We start from the raw sequence: 19,123 nt of genomic DNA, 5'->3' as shown, positions 1-19,123 counted from the left end.
ATGAAGATTATTAGGGTAGGAGGGTTGGTCTTGGGGACGGAGCTCCTGGAAGTGGCATATAGTAGTTGCATGTCCCCAGTGGGAGACAGCATCTTAAGTATCTCCTTTGGGGCCTACTCATGTGATGTAGGTGCCTGGTCTTATCTCCTTATATCACCTATAGACCATAGCCCTCACAATTCCTGGTCTCTAATGTAGTCTCTAATCTGTATCTCACTCACCCCCTCCCTTTCTACTTCCCAATCAGGAACCTCTCTCTCCAGAGATCTTATGGACTGTGCTATGGGGGCTGCGCACCTGTCCTAGAGAGCTGTTTTGTATTGGGCAGTTCAGGGCCAGGCTTGCGAGCTTGCCACATAGCCGCAAGCACTGTGCCCCATTAGTGGCTGCAGGGGAGGAAGGAGTTGGGGACTATAGGTACTTTGACATTGCTTCTAGGACCCAGCCGGTTTGCCAAGCTGGGAGTTGCCCCAACTAAAGATGGTGATAAAGGTGTCCCAAGGGCTGGACAGTGGCATTGGGTGTCGTGTTCAGAGATGCAGCTCGGTGGTGTACAGTGTTGTGGCTGGTGGCTGTCTTCAGACCCTGTTTGGTGTCCCCATGTGCAGGCTATCGCAAGTAAGGGACTATGGCAGTGGTTACAGTGTCCCAAGATGGAGGCGACAGGGGAGCCTCATGGGATTGCACAGAGGAATGGTGACCAGAGGTCCTGCGCATAGGCAGCCACAACCAGGATCCTGTGTGGGTTTGCAGCAAGGGACCTGTGCATTAATGTTCTGGCGCAGCTGTTGGGGGTCCTCTAATAACTCACAGAAAAACAGTATTCCCCACTACTTGAATCCAGGTCACAGAGCAACACAGAATGCAGCCTTCCTCTAGCCCACAATCTTGGATCTCCATAGAGAACATTTTTAAGGGTCCTGGTTTTTGATCTTGTCCACAAGGCCTCAGGTGGAGTGTTGACTTGCCAATAGTACAGGAGGAACTGTGCTGCCATTTGCAGTGTTTCCCTTGCAGGTGGAATGACCAGCAGGCAGAGGGGCTTTCTGGGGTGCATTCGGTTTCTGCAGTTGAACGGGATGGCTCTGGACCTGGAGGGAAGAGCCAAGGTGACTCCAGGAGTGGAGGCAGGGTGTGCAGGACACTGCAGCAGCTATGGACACTTGTGTCACAATGGGGGGAGATGTCAAGAACGGCACAGAGGAGTGGCTTGCGACTGTACATCCTCTGCCTATGAGGGCCCATTCTGCTCACATGGTAAGTGGCCAAGAAGGAGGCTTCAAGTACAACATGAAGAATGTTCTGGCATATGATGCTACAAAGAAAGGACAAAGCAACTCTATGATGATTTGAAATAGAATTTCTGTCCCAAATCCTCTGTGTAATTCAGGAAGAGATAGGAATCTGTTTTGAGAAGCCATTACTGGCTACTTCTGTTAGCTCTGGTAGCAATCATTTCTGGATTGCCGTAGTGAAATGCCCCATGAAGAGGAAAAACCTCTGAATTATATGTTTAGACTAGAGATTTAATTTTATGTAAATCTAAGATGAAACATTTTGAAGGCAACAGTGAAATATTTATCATTACAAAATCAAGTTATAAAAATAATGGAGAATGAGTATGTGTAATATTTTATTAGATAAATAATAGTATATATACATTTTTAACCTTAAAATTGTAAAAGTAAAATGAAACAGTAAAAATGCCATTATTATTTTCTCTCTTGGGATAGTGAGGGATTAGGTTTTTTTAAAAATGTGCATAAAGCAAGTATTATTGCACTTAAGTATTACTAACAAAACAAAAATTTTGTCCAGAGATTTCTGCCTATTTTGGAGCTGGTTCCTCCATAATCTACAGTTTTCAAGAGCATCACAATTACACCTTCAATGGGAACTCCAGCTCCTTAGCAGCTTTATTTCATGAGGAGCTAACACTAACCAGGGAAATAGTCACCTTGAGCTTCCGAACCACGGGGACTCCCAGCCTGCTGCTGTTTGTAGGCTCTGTCTATGAGGAGTACCTTTCAGTTATCCTTGCCTCCAATGGTGAGTATGAGAACCAACCCACTTGAATCAAATGTATGAAATATGATATTTCAAGAGCTTTGTAATGTTTTGAACAACCAATAATAAATAAATAAATAAGAAACTGAGTAAGAAAAATGTGACCATAAAGCCACAGGACCTTTCGGTGATCCAGCCACAAACCAGGCTTTACTACAGTTGCTTTATTTTTCATTATAACCCCAAATATTTACAGCAAAAGTTAACATTTCAACGATTCAATTAAGATGCCTTTCTCCCATAAACGTTTGATTATTTTATGGGTTTGGTGTGAAACTGTGCTTCCTGTGATTCCCTTGGGGGGGGGGCTATGCTTCTATGTATGAAATATATAATTGAATTTTGTAGTTCTCTTTGAAATATCTTGTTTAATACATGGAAAATATTTCTAGTTCCCTCTAAGAAAAAAAATAAAGAAATATTTAAACCATAGAAAAGACAATATCCATAAGCATCCAATAAATATGATGGTTCTTTATCTATTAGTAGTTGAGAAATCACTAGTGTCATGCGTATATGAAAAAGTTGAGTGACCCACCCAACTGAAGCCTGCTAAGGCTTTTTCAGGAGTACACAGTTGGAGAACAAACAATCTTAAACTGGTTTCTATGGATATGCATAAACCATATGAGAATTATAAGTATTAAGAGAATTATTGAGCTCCATCTGTGAAGAAGTACAGTATGTGGAATGAGAGATTTGGATACTGCAAAAAACAATATATTTCTATTTTTCTCTATTTCTTTGTTATGGCACAAACTTTAGGGGGAAAAATCCTGATCGTGTAAGGAAAAAAATTAATTATGCAAATGTCAACAATACATTAAACTGCAGTGAATTCAGATTAAAAGAAGTTAAAGAACCTGAACATTAATGCAGTATTGCTTGAGGTTTTACCATTTAATAATATGACTATCACATTAATAATTGACTTAGAGCCTGGTTCAGAGTTTTCATATGCTCAACTTACACTTTTTCATTTAGTTAAGGAAAATTGAGGATGTTGGAAAGGAGACTGTTCATTATAATCCATTTGATATTAACTTTTAAAATAGTAACTAAATTTAGAATGTGGCCCTAAAATAGCTCATAAATGATCAATTTTCCAGGAGAAGTATATATTGTTCCACCCAAAAATATGCTCCATAGATTCAAATTATATTTAGAAAATTTAATGTGATTTAGAACCTGCGTGGGTAATTTTTGTAAAGTTTTGTTTTAGTTAAAACTGTCTTTTTTTTTTGTCTTCAGGAAGTTTGCAGATCAGGTATAAGCTAGACAGACACAGAGAGCCAGATGTTTTTAACTTTGATTTTAAAAACCTGGCTGATGGGCAACTTTACAATGTGAAGATTAACAGAGAAGCTGCAGTGGTCTTTGTAGAGGTAAGATAATAAATCTAACAATGGCATCAATAATTAAAATAGTGGCTCTCAGAATGTATGAGTTAAAGCAAAAATTTGATAATACATCTTAATAACAGAAATACCCATTTAGCACTATTATTCTCTAAGTCTTGTTAGGACAGACATGTAATCAAAGTGTTTTGTTTAGCAATGAGATTATCAAAGCTATTGTTAGTAAGTACTAACAGTTTTAAAAGCAAAGCTGACCTCAGATGTTTTACTTGACTTGATAGAGAAATATCTAATATATGATAGTGAAAGTTGACAAACCCATTCCCACTTTATACAAAAGAATAAATGCTACAGCAATTTAAACACAAGGAAAAGGTCAAGATCTTGCTTAAAATAAGAATCTATTTTTGAAAAAGCACCAGAGTAAATTAAACTTTGAGATTTAAAATAGCTTATTGCATTTCCTACGGATTATACCATTTATGGATACTTATACCATGAATAAAAATAAAGGGAAAAGGGTGAGACAGTGAGGACAAGTGGAATTTAATGTATTACTGAAATTGTTCAAGAAAGGGTTTCTCCATTCTAGATAATCTATTGTTTGAAGTTGGTTTCTTTCATCTTTCTGATAGCACTAACGTATCACTTATCTTTGTCATTTTTCTTGGCCTGCCCTTGATTCCCATCCTCTTATCATCCAAATTGCTCACATTTCCATGTCTACTTCTTGTGGACTGTTTAATAGGTTAACCAGAATGCAAGGAGAAGAGCCACTCTGTCATCATGGATGGAATTCAATGCTGTCAAATCTCTTGTGTTGGGGATGATTTTAGGTAAGTGAAAGAGTGTCTCCCCACAAGAAATGGCTCAGAACCACGGAATTGCAAATGCAGGAAGCTTTTGTCAAGCTGAAAGAGGCTTCTTGTCATGTTGGTAATTTTCAGTGAGTGCTAATCAAGGTAGAAACCATATTCTTATCTGAGTGCACCTGTAATCCTAAGTGCTGCCTGCCAGGAGCTGCAGTCTTCCTTGAAAAGCTCTCCCATTAACCGCCCCTCACTTGGCAATCGGCATAACCCTTAAAAACTTGGTAATTTTCTAACTCAAAAAAGCCAAAATCAAAGCAGATATTAAGTTCACAAGTTACATTTAGAAACTTAATACACACTTTCAGCGAAGAATTCACAAGCCAAATAAGAAATTATTTAATGATAAAACTAGACAAGATTAAGAGAAGAAGACAATTGTGAGTTGCAATGAGATGTGTCACTTACTCTCAGCCACTCTTGTAAAATCACAGCCTAAATATCTCACAGACATTTTTCTGCCCCTAGTTATTTTCCATAAAATCATCAAAATAAAAGTGTACTTTACTAATTAGGCATCAAATTCTTTGTTTCTTTATTTTTCCTTTTTCAACATGAATTAAATAGAAATAAAAGTTAAATTTTAAATTATTTTAAAGAAAGCATTATGAATCCCAGTGCTCTCCAGGGTGTTCCCATACATGTTAAAAACAAATGTGTGAAGTTTAGATGGTGCAGCCTAACTGACAGCTCTATGCTGGTCACATGGCATTAAAGATAAGATTAAGGGTTCCAAGTGTGGCTCAGTGGTAGAGCAGTTGCCTAGCATGATGGGCAATGCCCTGGGTTTCATCCCCTTCACCACACACACACACACACACACACACACACACACACATACACACACACACAGAGGGCACATTGGGTTTCTTGAGGAGGGTATTTGAATTCTTTGCTGAAAGTGTGTAGTAAGTTTCTAAATGGAATTGATAGGGAAATTTCAGCTTAAAGGGGTGATTCTGCATTGTCATCAAAATTTCAATAAAGAATCTAGCTAGTCCTGGAGGAGAAACAGCTTGTACTATTGGTCCTTTCACATGATTTGTTACTCTAGCCCTGGTTCTCATACATGGAAATCTGATTGAACCAGTTAAAACAGAAACAAAAAATAATGATGGTTGCTTCACATTCTGTGTTAGGAGATGCTCATTACTGTTGCAGTCTGGTATAGAAGTGCTGCTAGTTATTTTCCTAGTCTCTAGCAAACTGGCTGTATTTCCTAGGCATTTCTGGATATCTGTGTTTTCATGATATTAGTAGTTTTTTATTCTATAGTATAGGAAACCAGAAGGAATTGGAAAAACAGATGAAAGAAACTGCTCCAACTGTCAGCCATGGAATAACAGAATACAGTTAGAGAAGGCTGTGAGATTCCAAAAAGTTCAAAGGCAGTGTTGAGTTTTAGGAACCAGTGGTTGCTACCCAGTTCTCAGCCATCAGCTGAACTATAATTATTTTTAACATTCTAATGAATGCTGAGATAATAATCAAGGAGTACAAAGCCTCAGATTTTTGTAAGGTCTTTTCTAAGAGCTGAATACTATACATTTCAATGTCACTGGGAGGCTGGATCTTGAATGTTCTCAATACAGTAAAATGTTTGAGGTGATGGATAGGTTGCTTGGCTTAATTTGGTTATTTCACATTGTAACAAAAAAAAATCACAGCATCATCATTTTGTATCTTAAAAACACATATAGCTATAATTTATCAATGTGCATATTTTTAAAAACATACAAGTAGAAAAGACTTTGCTTTCTCTTTAAAAATTTGCTATTGAGCTCTACCCTCTGTCCTGGCTGGTGGTGACTAAGTTTGAGAGAAATGAGAAATTGTTCCCACACGTGGTGCACCGATCCCAAGCTGTACTTTGGTAGAGTAGATGCAGTCTATGAGTGCAGAGGTGGTTCCTCTCTGCCCTCAGTGAACCAATTCCTCTTTATTCCCAGATCAGATGTCTTTACTTTTTTCAAGCCACCAAGACAGAGTCAGTCGATAAGCAAAACAAACATAAACACACAAACAATTAACTTCCTGCCCTTAGTGTCTTCAGTGCCTGGAAGGAAAAATGAGTTATGTTCAGAAATGTCCATAGGAAGTTGTCTTCCATAAATGAAATTGGCAAAGGAGTAGTTTTAAATAGAATTTAGTCTTAGATTTAATGTGGGTAAAGAAAGATGCAGTAGGGCTGGGACTGGTAGCACACAGTTGCCTGGCATGTGTGAGGCGCTGGGTTTGTTTCTTAGCACCATACATAAATACATAAATAAAATAAAATCAACAACTAAAAAAATATTTAAAAAAGAAAGATGCAATAAATTATAGAAATTGATTAAAGTGAAGCATATTTTATGAATGGTGTTCATATTAGTTAAAAAGTAGAATAATAAATTGTATTGCATAAATTTTTATTTTCCTACTAATTAATATGTAGAGGACAGTGGCATTAAACCAAAAATGTTTATTTAAGAGTGATGTATTCAAAACCATGTCATTTCAGATTGTAAAAATTAAAGTTGAAATTTGACAATGAAGCTTATAGACTGAAGCAATTGGTCTAATGAAATAATAAGTATTTCATTTGATCTCTACCTAGAGGCATGCATCTTGAATTAAAGGCTAGTACAAATTTTCATGTGTTAGATAACTGTATTTCAAGATGGCTTCTGTTCCAAGTTGCTGCTTTTCAGTTAACAAGCTAAGGATGAACACAATTTTGTTCTCATATTTGGAGACAGCAATTTGGGTTTCATTTCATTAGCTTAAAATGAAATAGACCAATAGGTAGACTCAAGAGAGATCCATTCATTTTACAAGAAGTTGTCCTAAATTATGACAAGTTATTCATTACTTATTATTAAAATTTTTAAATTGACAAAGATTATATATGTGAATCAGGTAAAAAAATGGTGTTTTAAAATTCGTATACATTGTGGAACAGCTAAATTGTACTTATCAACATATGCATCAACTCATATACTTATCACTTTTTGTATGGAAAACACTTAAAATAGACTCTGAGATGTTATTTTATATCCTTTACCAACATCTCCCCAACTCCTGTTCCCACCAACCCCAGTAACCACCATACCATTCTGTTCTCTGTTCTGAGTTCAACTTTTACATTTCACATATAGATAATGAGGTCACCAAGTACTTTTCATTCTGTGCCTGGTGTATTTCACTTAATTCAGTGGCCTTCCTGATTCATCCATGTAGTTGCAAAGAACAGAATTTCCTGGAAGTCCATGTGTTATTTTTTTTCCTTCCTCTTGAGTTCCTAATGTGTCTGAGGTATCAGCCCCGCTATCAGATGCACAGGTTGTAAGTATTTTCTCCAATTCTGTAGATTGACTCTTTACTGTGCTGCTTCCTTTACTGTGTAGAAGCTTTTTGGTTGCTGTAACTATATATTTTTACTTTTGATACCTATCCTTTTTAGGTCATATCCAGAATCAGTGCCCAGAATGTCATCAAGAAGCATTTTCCATATTTCTTCATATATTAGTTTTATAGTTCTAGATTGAATGTTGAACTATGCAATCCATTTTGAGTTGATTTTTAAATGATGTGACATAAGAGTCTAGTGTCATTCTTCTGCCTGTGGATATCTAGTTTTCCTAACACCATTTGTTGTACAGACTTTTTCCCATTGTGTATTCTGGGAATCTTTGTCAAAAATAAGTTAGCTAAAAGTACGTAGTTCTGGGTTCTCTGTTCTGTGCGATTGGTCTGTATGTCTGTTTTTATCCCAGCACCATGCTATTTTGATTACTATACTTTTGTGGTATATTTTAAAATCAGGTAGTGTGATGCTCCCAGGTTTATTCTACTTGCTTAAGATTCCTTTGTTAATTCAGGATCTTTAATGATTCTGTATAAATTTTAGGATTCTTTTCTATTTCTATAAAAAAAATCATTGGAATTTTTATACAGATTATTAATTTTTATACAAAATTAGACATTTTGGCAATATTAATTCTTTGAATGCAGAAATATCAATCCAGGAATATCTTCTTCATTTTCTTTCAGCAATGTTTTATGATTTTCAGTGTATAAATCATTTGCCTCCTTAGTTAAATTTATTTATAATAATTTAATTATTTTTAAATGTTGTAAATGGAATTTTAAAAATTCTTCTTTGAATAATTTATTTTGTGCAGAAAATCTACTGATGTTTGCATGTTGATATTGTATCCTATAACTTTGTTGAGTTTGTTTACCCATTCTAGCAGATTTTTGGTGAGTCTGTAGGATGGTGAAAATATAAAATCATGTCATCTGCAAACAGGAACAGTTTATTTGCTTTCCAATTTGGTTGCTTTTTGCTTTATTTTGAGGTTTCTTATTTGTTGTTTTGTTTTGTTGTCTTGTTTCTTTTTGTTCATTTTTTTTCTGGGAGTATTTTTGATGTTGTTGTTGTTATTGTTGTGACATTTGTTTTGTTTTTCTTATACTAGGGTTTAAACCTAGAGGTGCTTTACGACTAAACTGCATCCCAAGACCTTTTTATTTTTTATTTTGAGACATAGTCTCAAAATCTTTTGATTTTACCTTGAAAAGTTCCCATTGGCATTTCTTATAAGTCAGTTCTTGAACTTGCAATCCTCTTACCTCAACCCCCCAAGTAGCTGGGATTACAGGTGCCCACCTCAGTTTGATGCTTTTGATTTCCTTCTCTTACCTAATGCTCTGGTTAGATTTCCACTACTTTGTTGAATAGAAATGGAAAGAGTGAGCAGTTCTCTTGTTTCCTATTTTAGAGGACAGCTTTTAACTTTCCACTGTTGAGTGTAATTTAACTTGTAGATTTATCACATATGACTGTGATATGCTTTGGTTCCTTTTGCTTTGTGATTTCTGTAAGGCTTACATAAAACATAGTGATAAGGAATTTATTTTAGGCTGATAGCATCTTGATAATGTAAGGAAAACAATATTTTTACTTTATCTCCCCCCATAGTTTGTTTTTATGTCACAATTACATATTTTTTGTTGTATATCCCTTAACAAATTATTGTCACTGTCATTATTTTAATTGTTTTATGTTTTAAGCTTCATACCAATGATACAGGTGATTTATATATCACCACTACAGTATTTCTAATTTGTGTACTTACTTTTACCATTGAGTTTTATACTTTCATATGCTTTCATGTTACTGATTATCAGTTTTTGCTTTCATCTTGAAAAAAAGTCCCTTTGGCATCTCTTGTAAATCAGGTCTGGTGGTATTGAACTGCCTCAATTTTTGTCTGGGTAAATCTTTCTCTTTCATTTCTGAGTGATGGCTTTTAGGGTAAAGTATTCTTGTTTGGCAGTTTTTTCTTTGAGCGTTTTGAATAACTCATCCATTCTCTGTGCCGTTTCTGCTGAAAAATCTGCTGCTAACCTTAATGGAACTTGCTTATATGTGATATGCTTTTCTTCTCTTGAGATTTTCAAGATTCCCTTTCTCTCTGGCTTTTGGCAGTTTAATCATAGCATGTCTTTGTACAGGCTTGTTTGGATTTGAGTCTGCTTGGAGACCTTTTACCTTCCTGTACCTGGATATTTTTATCTTTCTCCAGATTTGGAAACCATTATTTCCTTAAATAAATTTTCTGGCCCTTTGTCTCTTTCTTCTCCATTTTGAGCTCCTATAACTTGGATATTTGTGCTATTTCATAAATTCTAAAAGCTTTCTTCATCCCTTTTCATTTTTTTCTATTTTCAAATAACCTGTCTTCATGTTTACAGATTTTTGCTTCTTGATCCCTAATATACCCTTATATTTCATTAGACATTTGAATGCCTAGCACAGAGACACACACTGTACCTGCCTCCACAGGGTTTGCATATAATAGAGAATATAGATATAAATAGCATCCATGTCCAGCTGGGCATGGTGGCACACACCTGTAATCCCAACAGCTCAGGAGGCTGAGGCAGGAGGATTGCAAGTTCAAAGCCAGCTTTAGCAACTTAATGAGGTCTTAAGCAACTTAATGAAACCCTGTCTTAAAATAAAAAATAAAAAGTGCTAAGAATGTGGCTCAGTGGTTAAGTACCTCTGGGTTCAATAATCCATGGTACTAAAAAAAATAGCATTCATGTCCAATTTAACTTATTATTATTTACCCTGATATATCTTGGAAAAAAAGGTAGAGATTCAACTTCCACGATGGGGGATCTAGCCCAATAGGATAGCACTTGCCTAGCATGCACAAGGTTCTGGATTCCATCCCTAGCACTAAAAATAAAAATACATTTCTAATTAATGTGCTCTTATAAAAAATATTATACAACATGCTTTAGTAGTATTTACCCCAGGGATTTAAAATTGGCTCAACAGATAAAAATCACCCAATATAATGTACCTTGGTATTAGAATAAAGGACCAAAACCACATTACCACCTCAGTTGGACACACAAAAGTCATCAGAAAAATTCAATATATTTTTGTCGTACAAATACTGAACAAACCAAGAATAGAAGGGAAACTTCCTTGCCAGGCATGGTGTCACAAACCTGTAATCCCAGCTACTTGGCAGGCTGAGGCAAAAGGATCACAGATTTTTTTTTTTTTAAATGCTAATCCTACTATCAGTCAACATCTTATCTTGAGTATTTTGACATTAAACATTCTTAGAAAACACTTTTTAAATTTTTTTTTTTAGTTGTCAATAGACCTTTGTTCTATTTATTTATATGTGGGGCTGAGAATCTAACCCAGTTCTCACACATGCTAGGCAAGTGCTCTACCACTGAGCCACAACCCCAGCCCCAAGGATCACAAATGTGAGGCCAGCCTGGGCAATGTAGCAGCCAGACACTGTCTCAAAATAAAATAAAAAACACTGGAAGTGTAGCACTTGATCAAGCATGCACATTGACTCCCCTTTACCCCAAACAAAACAAACAAATTGAAAAGGGGGGGAACTTTCTCACATGGTTTAATCCATTTACAAGAAACACATAGCTAATGTGACACTGGACGTTGAAAGATGAAATCACCCTCCTCAGATCAGAAACAAAACAAGGATGTATGTTGTCATGGCTTTTAGTCAAGATTATAGTACAGGTTTAAAATAGGGCTATTAGGCAAGAAAAATAACTTAAGCATCCAGATTAAAAAGAAAAAAAGTAAAACTATATTTAGAGAACATAATCTTATAAGGAATCTACAAAAATAACTATTAGAGGTACTAAAAGTTTCAGCAAGATTTCAGTATTCAAGATCAATACACAAAAGTTCAGTGTATTTCTGTATACTAGCAATGAACAACATGAAATTGGAATGGAGAACCAAATATAAATTCCATTTAAAATAGCCACAAAAAGTAGCATTATTTTGTTAGGAATTATTTTAACAAAAGAAGTTCAATCCATATCTACTGAAAATTATGAAATAATGTTTAAAGGCATTATAAAAGACCTTCTTAAATGTAAAGACATCCTGTGTTCAGGAATTGGAAAACAATCTTGCTAAGAAGATACTATTCTACAAATGTAGGTATAGTTTCAACACAATCCATATTAAAACTTAAATGACTTTTTAAGTATAAATTTGCAAGTTATGCTGTTAGCCATATTGAAATTCACTTATATGTGATATGTGTCTTTTCTGGAGGCTTTCATTTTATAACAAAAATTCATATGGAGGACTCAGGATATAACTCAGTGTTACAGCACTTGCCTAACATGTATGAGGCCCTGGGTACAATTTTCAGTACTGCCCATAAAAAAGAAAAGGAAACTAATTCAAATGGAAATGCAAGACTCTGCTAATAGCCAACAGATCTTATTAAGAAGGTCAGAGTTGGAAGTCTCATTCTTCTTGATTTCAAAACTTAGTAGAAAGACACAGTAATCAAGACTGTTGTAGTTACAAGGATAGGCATATGGATAAATGGAATTGAACTAAGAGCCAAGAATTAACCCATACATTCATGATGAGCTGACTGTTGATGCTGGTGCCAGGACCATTCAATGGGAGAAAGAATATTCTCTTTCACAACGTTGCTGGACCAGTGATATATGCACATTTGGGGAAAAAAAAAGATGCTACCTTATACCACATACAGATTAACTCAACATGGGTGATAGATCAAATTATAGGAACTAATACTATAAAACTCTCTGAGCAAAACCTAGTTGTACATATTTGTGAATTAGATAAAGTTTTTCAAAAGCCTTAGATTAGATGATGGTTTCTCAAAAGCAGAAACAAGGAAAGATTAAATTGTACTTGATCAAAATGAAAAATTTCCATAATTCAGAAGACACTATCAAGAAAGTAAAAGAGAACCCATGAAGTGGGGTGGGAGTTGTTTGCAATTCATGTATTCTATAAGGGTTTTTTCTAACATTATATAAAGCCACAACAACATACAACATACAATAAAGAACTCTTTCAACTAAATAATATATGTGGTGTACAAAAGGCTCACATGAAAATCTGCTCAATATCATTAGTCATAAAGGAAATACAATTGAAACTACAATGAGATACCATTTCACACTGAATAGGTCAGCTATAACATAAAAAGATAGACAACAAGTGTTACCAAGTGATGTGTGAAAATCATATACATCCCTGATGGGAACAACACAGACTCTATGGAAATAGTTCGACAGGTCCTTAAAAAGTTAAATACAGACTTACATATGACCCAGTCATTCTACTCCTGTGTATAGTAAATAGATAATTGACAATTTATGGCCATACAAAAACCATATACACAAATCTTCATGCTATTATATTACTCATAATAGCCAAAAAGTGGGAACAACTTTCATCAACCAAGGAATGGATAAACAAAAATGGTTTATCCTTATAATGGAATATTGTTTACCCATAAAATTAAACAAAGATTAGTATTTGTTACAGCATGGATGAAAACAAAGCAGAGACACCAAACACAAAGGCCACATATCATGATTTATTTTGTAAGAAATATCTAGAATAGGCAAATTCACAGAATCAGAAAGTAGTTTGGGTTTGCCAGGGTCTAGGGAGAGACAGGATGAGGATTACAGAAAATATGCACTGGATTCTTTGGGGGTGAACAAATGATTCTGGCAATAGTAAGGGTGAATGTAATAACCAATTCTATTTCAATAATAAGAAAAAATTGATTAGAGATGTATTTGCCAAAGCCTTTTTTCCTATGCATGCACCCTAGAGAATTAGAACAATGAGCCATAACTGGACATTTGTCCAATTTGAATGAGTTCGTTTAGGAACAGGATGGGATGTAAGAGAAAGAAAAAAGAGAACTGGAAGCACTCAGAAGTTTATGGCCACTGGCATGCAGCTGGGGAGGCTGGATAAGCCCATGTTGCAATTTTGAGTAGCGGTCATGAGTTAAGGACAGCAAACACAAAAAAGAATAATCATGCTGCTTTGACATAAAGAAGGCTGACAAAGATTGTCTGCATATTATTACAAGAGCTGTTATTTACTTACAGAAGATTCTTGCAGAAAATTTGTGATGGAATTGCTTACTACAGGGCCACAAACTACCTGATCTCTTCCCACGCATAGGTGAGAGTGTCAGGGATAGTTTGATATGGTGGTAACAGGAAGGGAAATGATTCACTTCTTTTTGACTGAATACCAGAGCTCTCCAAAAGACTTAAAAAATGACTACCAGACTGACTTTTTTTTAGTTCACTCTGTTTTATATGTGTATATATCTAGAATAAATTGCAGATCAACATTTACATTGTCTCATTGCTTCCATTCATTAAAACTTTTTAACATTCATCCATGCTCTCCCATGTGGAAATAATTTATTCATTTTCATTGCTATGTGGACTTTTATTATAAGAATATACCACAATTTATTTATCCATTCTCATGATGATGCACACTTGCATTGCTTCTAGTCATTGGCTGCTAATATCCTGTACTGACTTTACAGTTAAACCTCTTGTCTACAGCAAACCTTTCAGAAGCACTCATTATTCATTGTGGGTAGCAAAGAGCCTTTTGTACACATTTTTAATTATTTGTCTCTTCCTTTTCAAGAGCAGAAATCATCTTACATATTGCAATATATAACTTACATGATAGATTTTGAAGACAAAACTACTCAACACCTGAGACAGTGGAGAATATTTGTGTCCTGAATTCTTGGAAGTTTGCCTGGACTCTCAACACTTCCTACCAGAGAAAATTTTTAAGAGAAAGGAAGATTAAATGAGTCTGTATTCAAAGTGATTGAGAGATTCTTCTCAGAATTGAAGTGGAAGTGAACTTTATGCTCAGCCCTTTAGTCCACCCTTTCCTAAACTTTGCTTTTTTCATGGCCCACTTGAACCATATTCCTGGTTCCCTTCTTACCTAGTCTGAAACTGCATCTGTCTCCCAATTTCCTATGGTTCTACCCATGTTCTCAAGATAGCAGCTGAGTGCATGTTTCACCAGGCTGTGTCAATGACTAAATAACACACTAGGTATTCTCCAAAGTTCCTTCCTAACTTTTTCTTTTCCTTTCTTTATGTTTTAATGAGAAGAATTTTTTTTAGTCAAAAGATCCTTAATGATAAAATTTCAGGACTTAGCTAATAGGGGAAACACATTTTACACTCTTTATCTAAATACAGTTCTATTCACTCTGATGCTGACCTACTTTGGGATGATGGCAGTTTAGATTATTATACTTGTGCTCCTGGGTAAAGAGCTGATGTGCTAGCCCAGCAGCAGGATCAGGAGAAGAATGTAAATGACAGCTGTAGTGAACACTTTGCAGTGGGCTGGTGGAGAACACAACACAGCACCAAGGAAATACAAACACTATGGGTCCTATATAAAGTTTAACTTGCAGAAAACTCGGAAATGTCAAAGGAGCATCAACAGTGCTCAGCCTGATTGTGTCCATTTCCATCATGCCTCTGGAACTAAGGATAAGAGACAGTCTGTAGGCAGGTCCCTTCTTTTGACAGGATCAGAGAAACTGTACCTTCCATATTGTCAGGACTTGTATATCATATCAGATTCACAACCATGGAAGTAAGCAGACAAATAAATAAGAAAGTAAGTAATGGCATACCTAATGGAATTGAACAGCAAAGTTGTGGGTGAGGAGGAGGAAGAATAAACAGCAAATAACATTTTCTATGCCAGAATACACTGTTGAAGAAGACAGTAAACAGCAAAGATGCAAATTGGAATTCAAGGAGATTTTAGGCAAAGAGAAAAACACATGGGAAATTTAAATAAATTTTACAAAATTTCACTGGGTGATCTGAAGAAGATAATGATCACTGATTATCCTTAAATAGTGGCCTAGATATAACGTCTCAGATCACAGAGCAAGAAGATTAACAGAGAGGGAAAATAGAAAGTACATGGAAATCTAATCTAGAAAAACCTCACTTGTATAATTGGAGATCTAGAAAGAGAATTTAAAACAAAGGCATTAATATATTTTAAACTAGGCAATTTCTCCAAGCTAAAGAAAAAAAAAAAAAAAAAAAAAACAGAATAAAAACCAGTTCTAATGAAAAAAGATAAATTTGGAAAAATTCTGATAAAATTCCTGAAGTGCAAAACAAAAAAGAAAAACCTTCCAAATTTTCTAGGCAGAAGTTTCTACAATGAAATATGATGATTTTGTCATTAGAAGCCAACATCTAATTGTAGTAGTGAAATAAAAAAATAAAATAAAGATGAAGTAAAAATGTCATACTACCAAGAAAAATGGGCTACAGCTCAAGCATCTACTATATAATTTATCTGATAAGGTTAAAAAATGTTTTTTGAGGGTAACAAGGATGGACTGAGATTAAATATTAACCATGCATCCCATCTCAGCAAAATACTGGGAAATTAATTCAGTCTAAAACTGGACAAAATCATGAACCTACCATAGGAAAATATGAGGGAGCCAGTGCAGGCAGCAAACCTGTCCAGGTGAATTTATACCTAATGTACACATAATGTTCAGAGTTGGGCTACTGGGGTACATATAAATCTAGCCCACACATTCATGCCCACAAATATACATACATATGTACAAATATTAAGTGGAGATTCTTGAAATAGAGGCAATTATAATGTAGTACCTATGTGTCTTTCTTCAGTAATAGCACTATCAGCAAAGATGAAGCTCAGTTGTCTTTAGAAAATAAATTTCACAGAATTAGTATAATTCATTAATTAGCGTAATATTTGCCATGTTCCTTTCTTTCTTTCTTTCTTTTTTCTTTTTTTTTTTTTTTTTTGCTTAATAGCTAGGATTTTAAATTGAATTTTAATGTTTTTTCCATAATTTAGCTTTCCCAAAGAAGTTCCATGTTGCTGTTGCAATATCTTCCCATTTTATTTCTTCTTGACACACTTTCAAGTATATCAAGCAAATATTTCTTTCTGTAAATTATACATTATCAAATTATAAAATGATAAATAAAGTCATCTTGGAAGACATCTCTAAATTTATAATATTCTTTGAGTTGATTTGTTCCAAGCTTACTTTCTCCTAGTATGCTTAAAATTTACCAGGAATTTATCACACAAAAGTTTTTTGATGTCTCATATAATCAGCCTGACCAAGATATTTAAGAAAAATTTGTTTATTATAATATCATAAACATCATGCCCCTAATTTTAATTGCTTTAGATGTTTTTTTTTACACACAAACATTTACTGTTGCAACTTAACATTCCCTAAGTTTGTAAGCCGAACAGTTCACAACACACTTTTTTCAAGAGACAACTCTCTTTCAAGTCAAAAGGAATAAGAATACAAAAGATTGGATTTTCAAGAATGACAGACTAAAATAATGAAGTGAAGATTAGTAGGAATGAAAAGGAATACCTAAAATTAGATTTAAGAAGCCCCACCTTATGAGTAGAAGATTCAGAGTACATAGCTTAACCTTACTTTCAATCTAACAACAACAAACAGATTCTTCAGAGAATAGTGGTATTTCTTTAGGAATAGCATTGCAATCAGAGTAACAAAGCACTGCAAAGGGAATACACCATCAAAGTAACGTAGGAGTATAGTCAAGGAAACTTGGGGAAAGAAAATACATTAAAGACAAAACTGAAGATTTCATCAGATATTTTGAAACAATAATCTTTGGGTACAGTGATTAATAACAACAGTGGCATCAGTCTGAGGTTGAACAGATACTTGATGGGTAGGTATCCTTGCAGAAGTTCTTTTGTTTGCTTTGTTTTTTTGTATACTCCTGTGCAAGCTTGTGGCCTGACAGAGACTTTAATGATAGTCCTACAAGACAGTCTTTATGACTAAGAACACTTGTTTTGTAATCTTTCCTCTCTCCCTCCCTCCCTCCTTCCCTTTCTTTCTTTGCCAGGATTGGAACAAGCAACTCCATTCTGTTGGATAATTTTCACATTTCTTTCATATTAGCACAACAACAGAGGTGACTTTAGGTACCCCAACACTCAAAAAAAAAAAAACCTTAACACTCAAGAAAACTCAGTGGCATGAGATGGCAATCAGCTATGGAAGTGCATTTTTATCTTGATCCAATGCATGTAATCTTTTAGAACAGATGGCTCTTCTATCCTCATGAGTGCCACATTATAAAAATTATTTCAGTAGCTACTAAGCATCCATAGAAAGATGAATTTATGGTGATGGGACTGTATATTCCTCTAATATAAAAACATATTTCAAGCATCCTCAAATTCAAAAGAAATAAGGATTGTCCTTTGAGAGTTTAACTACAACATCAAGACAGAATGGATCTGAACAGAGATTCTCAGAGGTAACTTAAAGATTGGTTCTTAAGTCAACCAAAAAGCATTTATTGAATATGTACATATGTGCTATGGAAAAATATATGAACTTATAAAAGTAAAAATAGTATAATGATCCCCATTTACCAGTCCCTCCATGTGAGCAATTATGAACATATACAGAATATACTAATGGGGGAAAAAAAGAATATCTTGTTGAGAAAGGGGTTGAACACAAGAGGCCTAAATTCAGATCCCCCCCCCCAGTAACCTTAATGTCCTACTAACTTATGCTACAAACTTCTGAACCTTCACCTCTTCAGTTATAAAATAGGAATAAAAGTATTCATTGTTTTATGCTGCAAAGATTAAAATGATAACCTATGGTAAATCATTTGGCAAATTCTTGACAACTATGTATTCATTCATTGGTTGTTAGAATAAGGAGAATCAACTGCAGTTTCCCCACAGCCAGTTTGCAAAGGGAATTTGACATCAGATATCAAGCACTCACAGCATATTGACATGGTTTCCTCTGCAGGGTAGAGGATGCTTCTCTGTTTGACATTTAAATTTTTGAACTTCACCTCTTACTCCCCTTGTCAGATTCCATGCCCACTGAGCAAGTGGAAAGGCAGAGTATATTCACTGAAATTAGCAACCTCAAGTTTTCATCTTCCGTCGCAATTGCTCTTAGATCTTGCTAAAACCAACCTTCCTTGCTTGTGGTTAAAGGCAGGTGGGTCCTGGCAGGGACAGAATGGAGACCACATTGTGAAGGGGAGCAGCCTCTGGTGTTGAATACAGACTAGGGAATTTTTTAGAGAAATTTCCAGAGTGTCCTAAAATCCAAGAGATATTTCGCTTTACCCAATTGTACTAATAGGTACAAATTCCATCCAAAAGCATTGTAATGATCATTTGAAAAAATGAAGTGCCCGAGGAATTCGCCCTTATCTACTCCGTGGCTGCCTTTAGGGAAGCTTTTAGCAAAATGGACCAAAGTTACCACCCCGCTTGTCAACAACTCAGGCCATTGGTAATGGCCGCAGTGTATTTCCTTAAAGACGAAAAGATAGGGGTTGGAAGGGAGATTCGCAGGTGCGGGGCGCCCTAACGATGTATGC

At 35.3% G+C, this 19,123-nt stretch overlaps 1 protein-coding gene across 1 annotated transcript in view; it reads left to right on the top strand.

Moving 5' to 3' along the window:
• The window catches only part of LOC114081103 (contactin-associated protein-like 3), a 119,617-nt gene that overhangs the window by 96,392 nt on the left and 4,102 nt on the right, over positions 1-19,123 (top strand). Inside the window, 4 exon segments of the mRNA XM_071602604.1 lie at positions 1,018-1,257; positions 1,819-2,049; positions 3,319-3,452; positions 4,174-4,261. Of these exon segments, the coding sequence (XP_071458705.1) occupies positions 1,018-1,257; positions 1,819-2,049; positions 3,319-3,452; positions 4,174-4,261 (693 nt within the window).

This window comes from Marmota flaviventris, chromosome 16 (genome assembly GCF_047511675.1).
Source record: "Marmota flaviventris isolate mMarFla1 chromosome 16, mMarFla1.hap1, whole genome shotgun sequence".
In the NCBI taxonomy this organism is placed as follows: domain Eukaryota; kingdom Metazoa; phylum Chordata; class Mammalia; order Rodentia; family Sciuridae; genus Marmota; species Marmota flaviventris.
The sequence above is the reverse complement of the archived record's forward strand: the minus strand, read 5'-3'. Positions and strand labels throughout refer to the sequence as shown.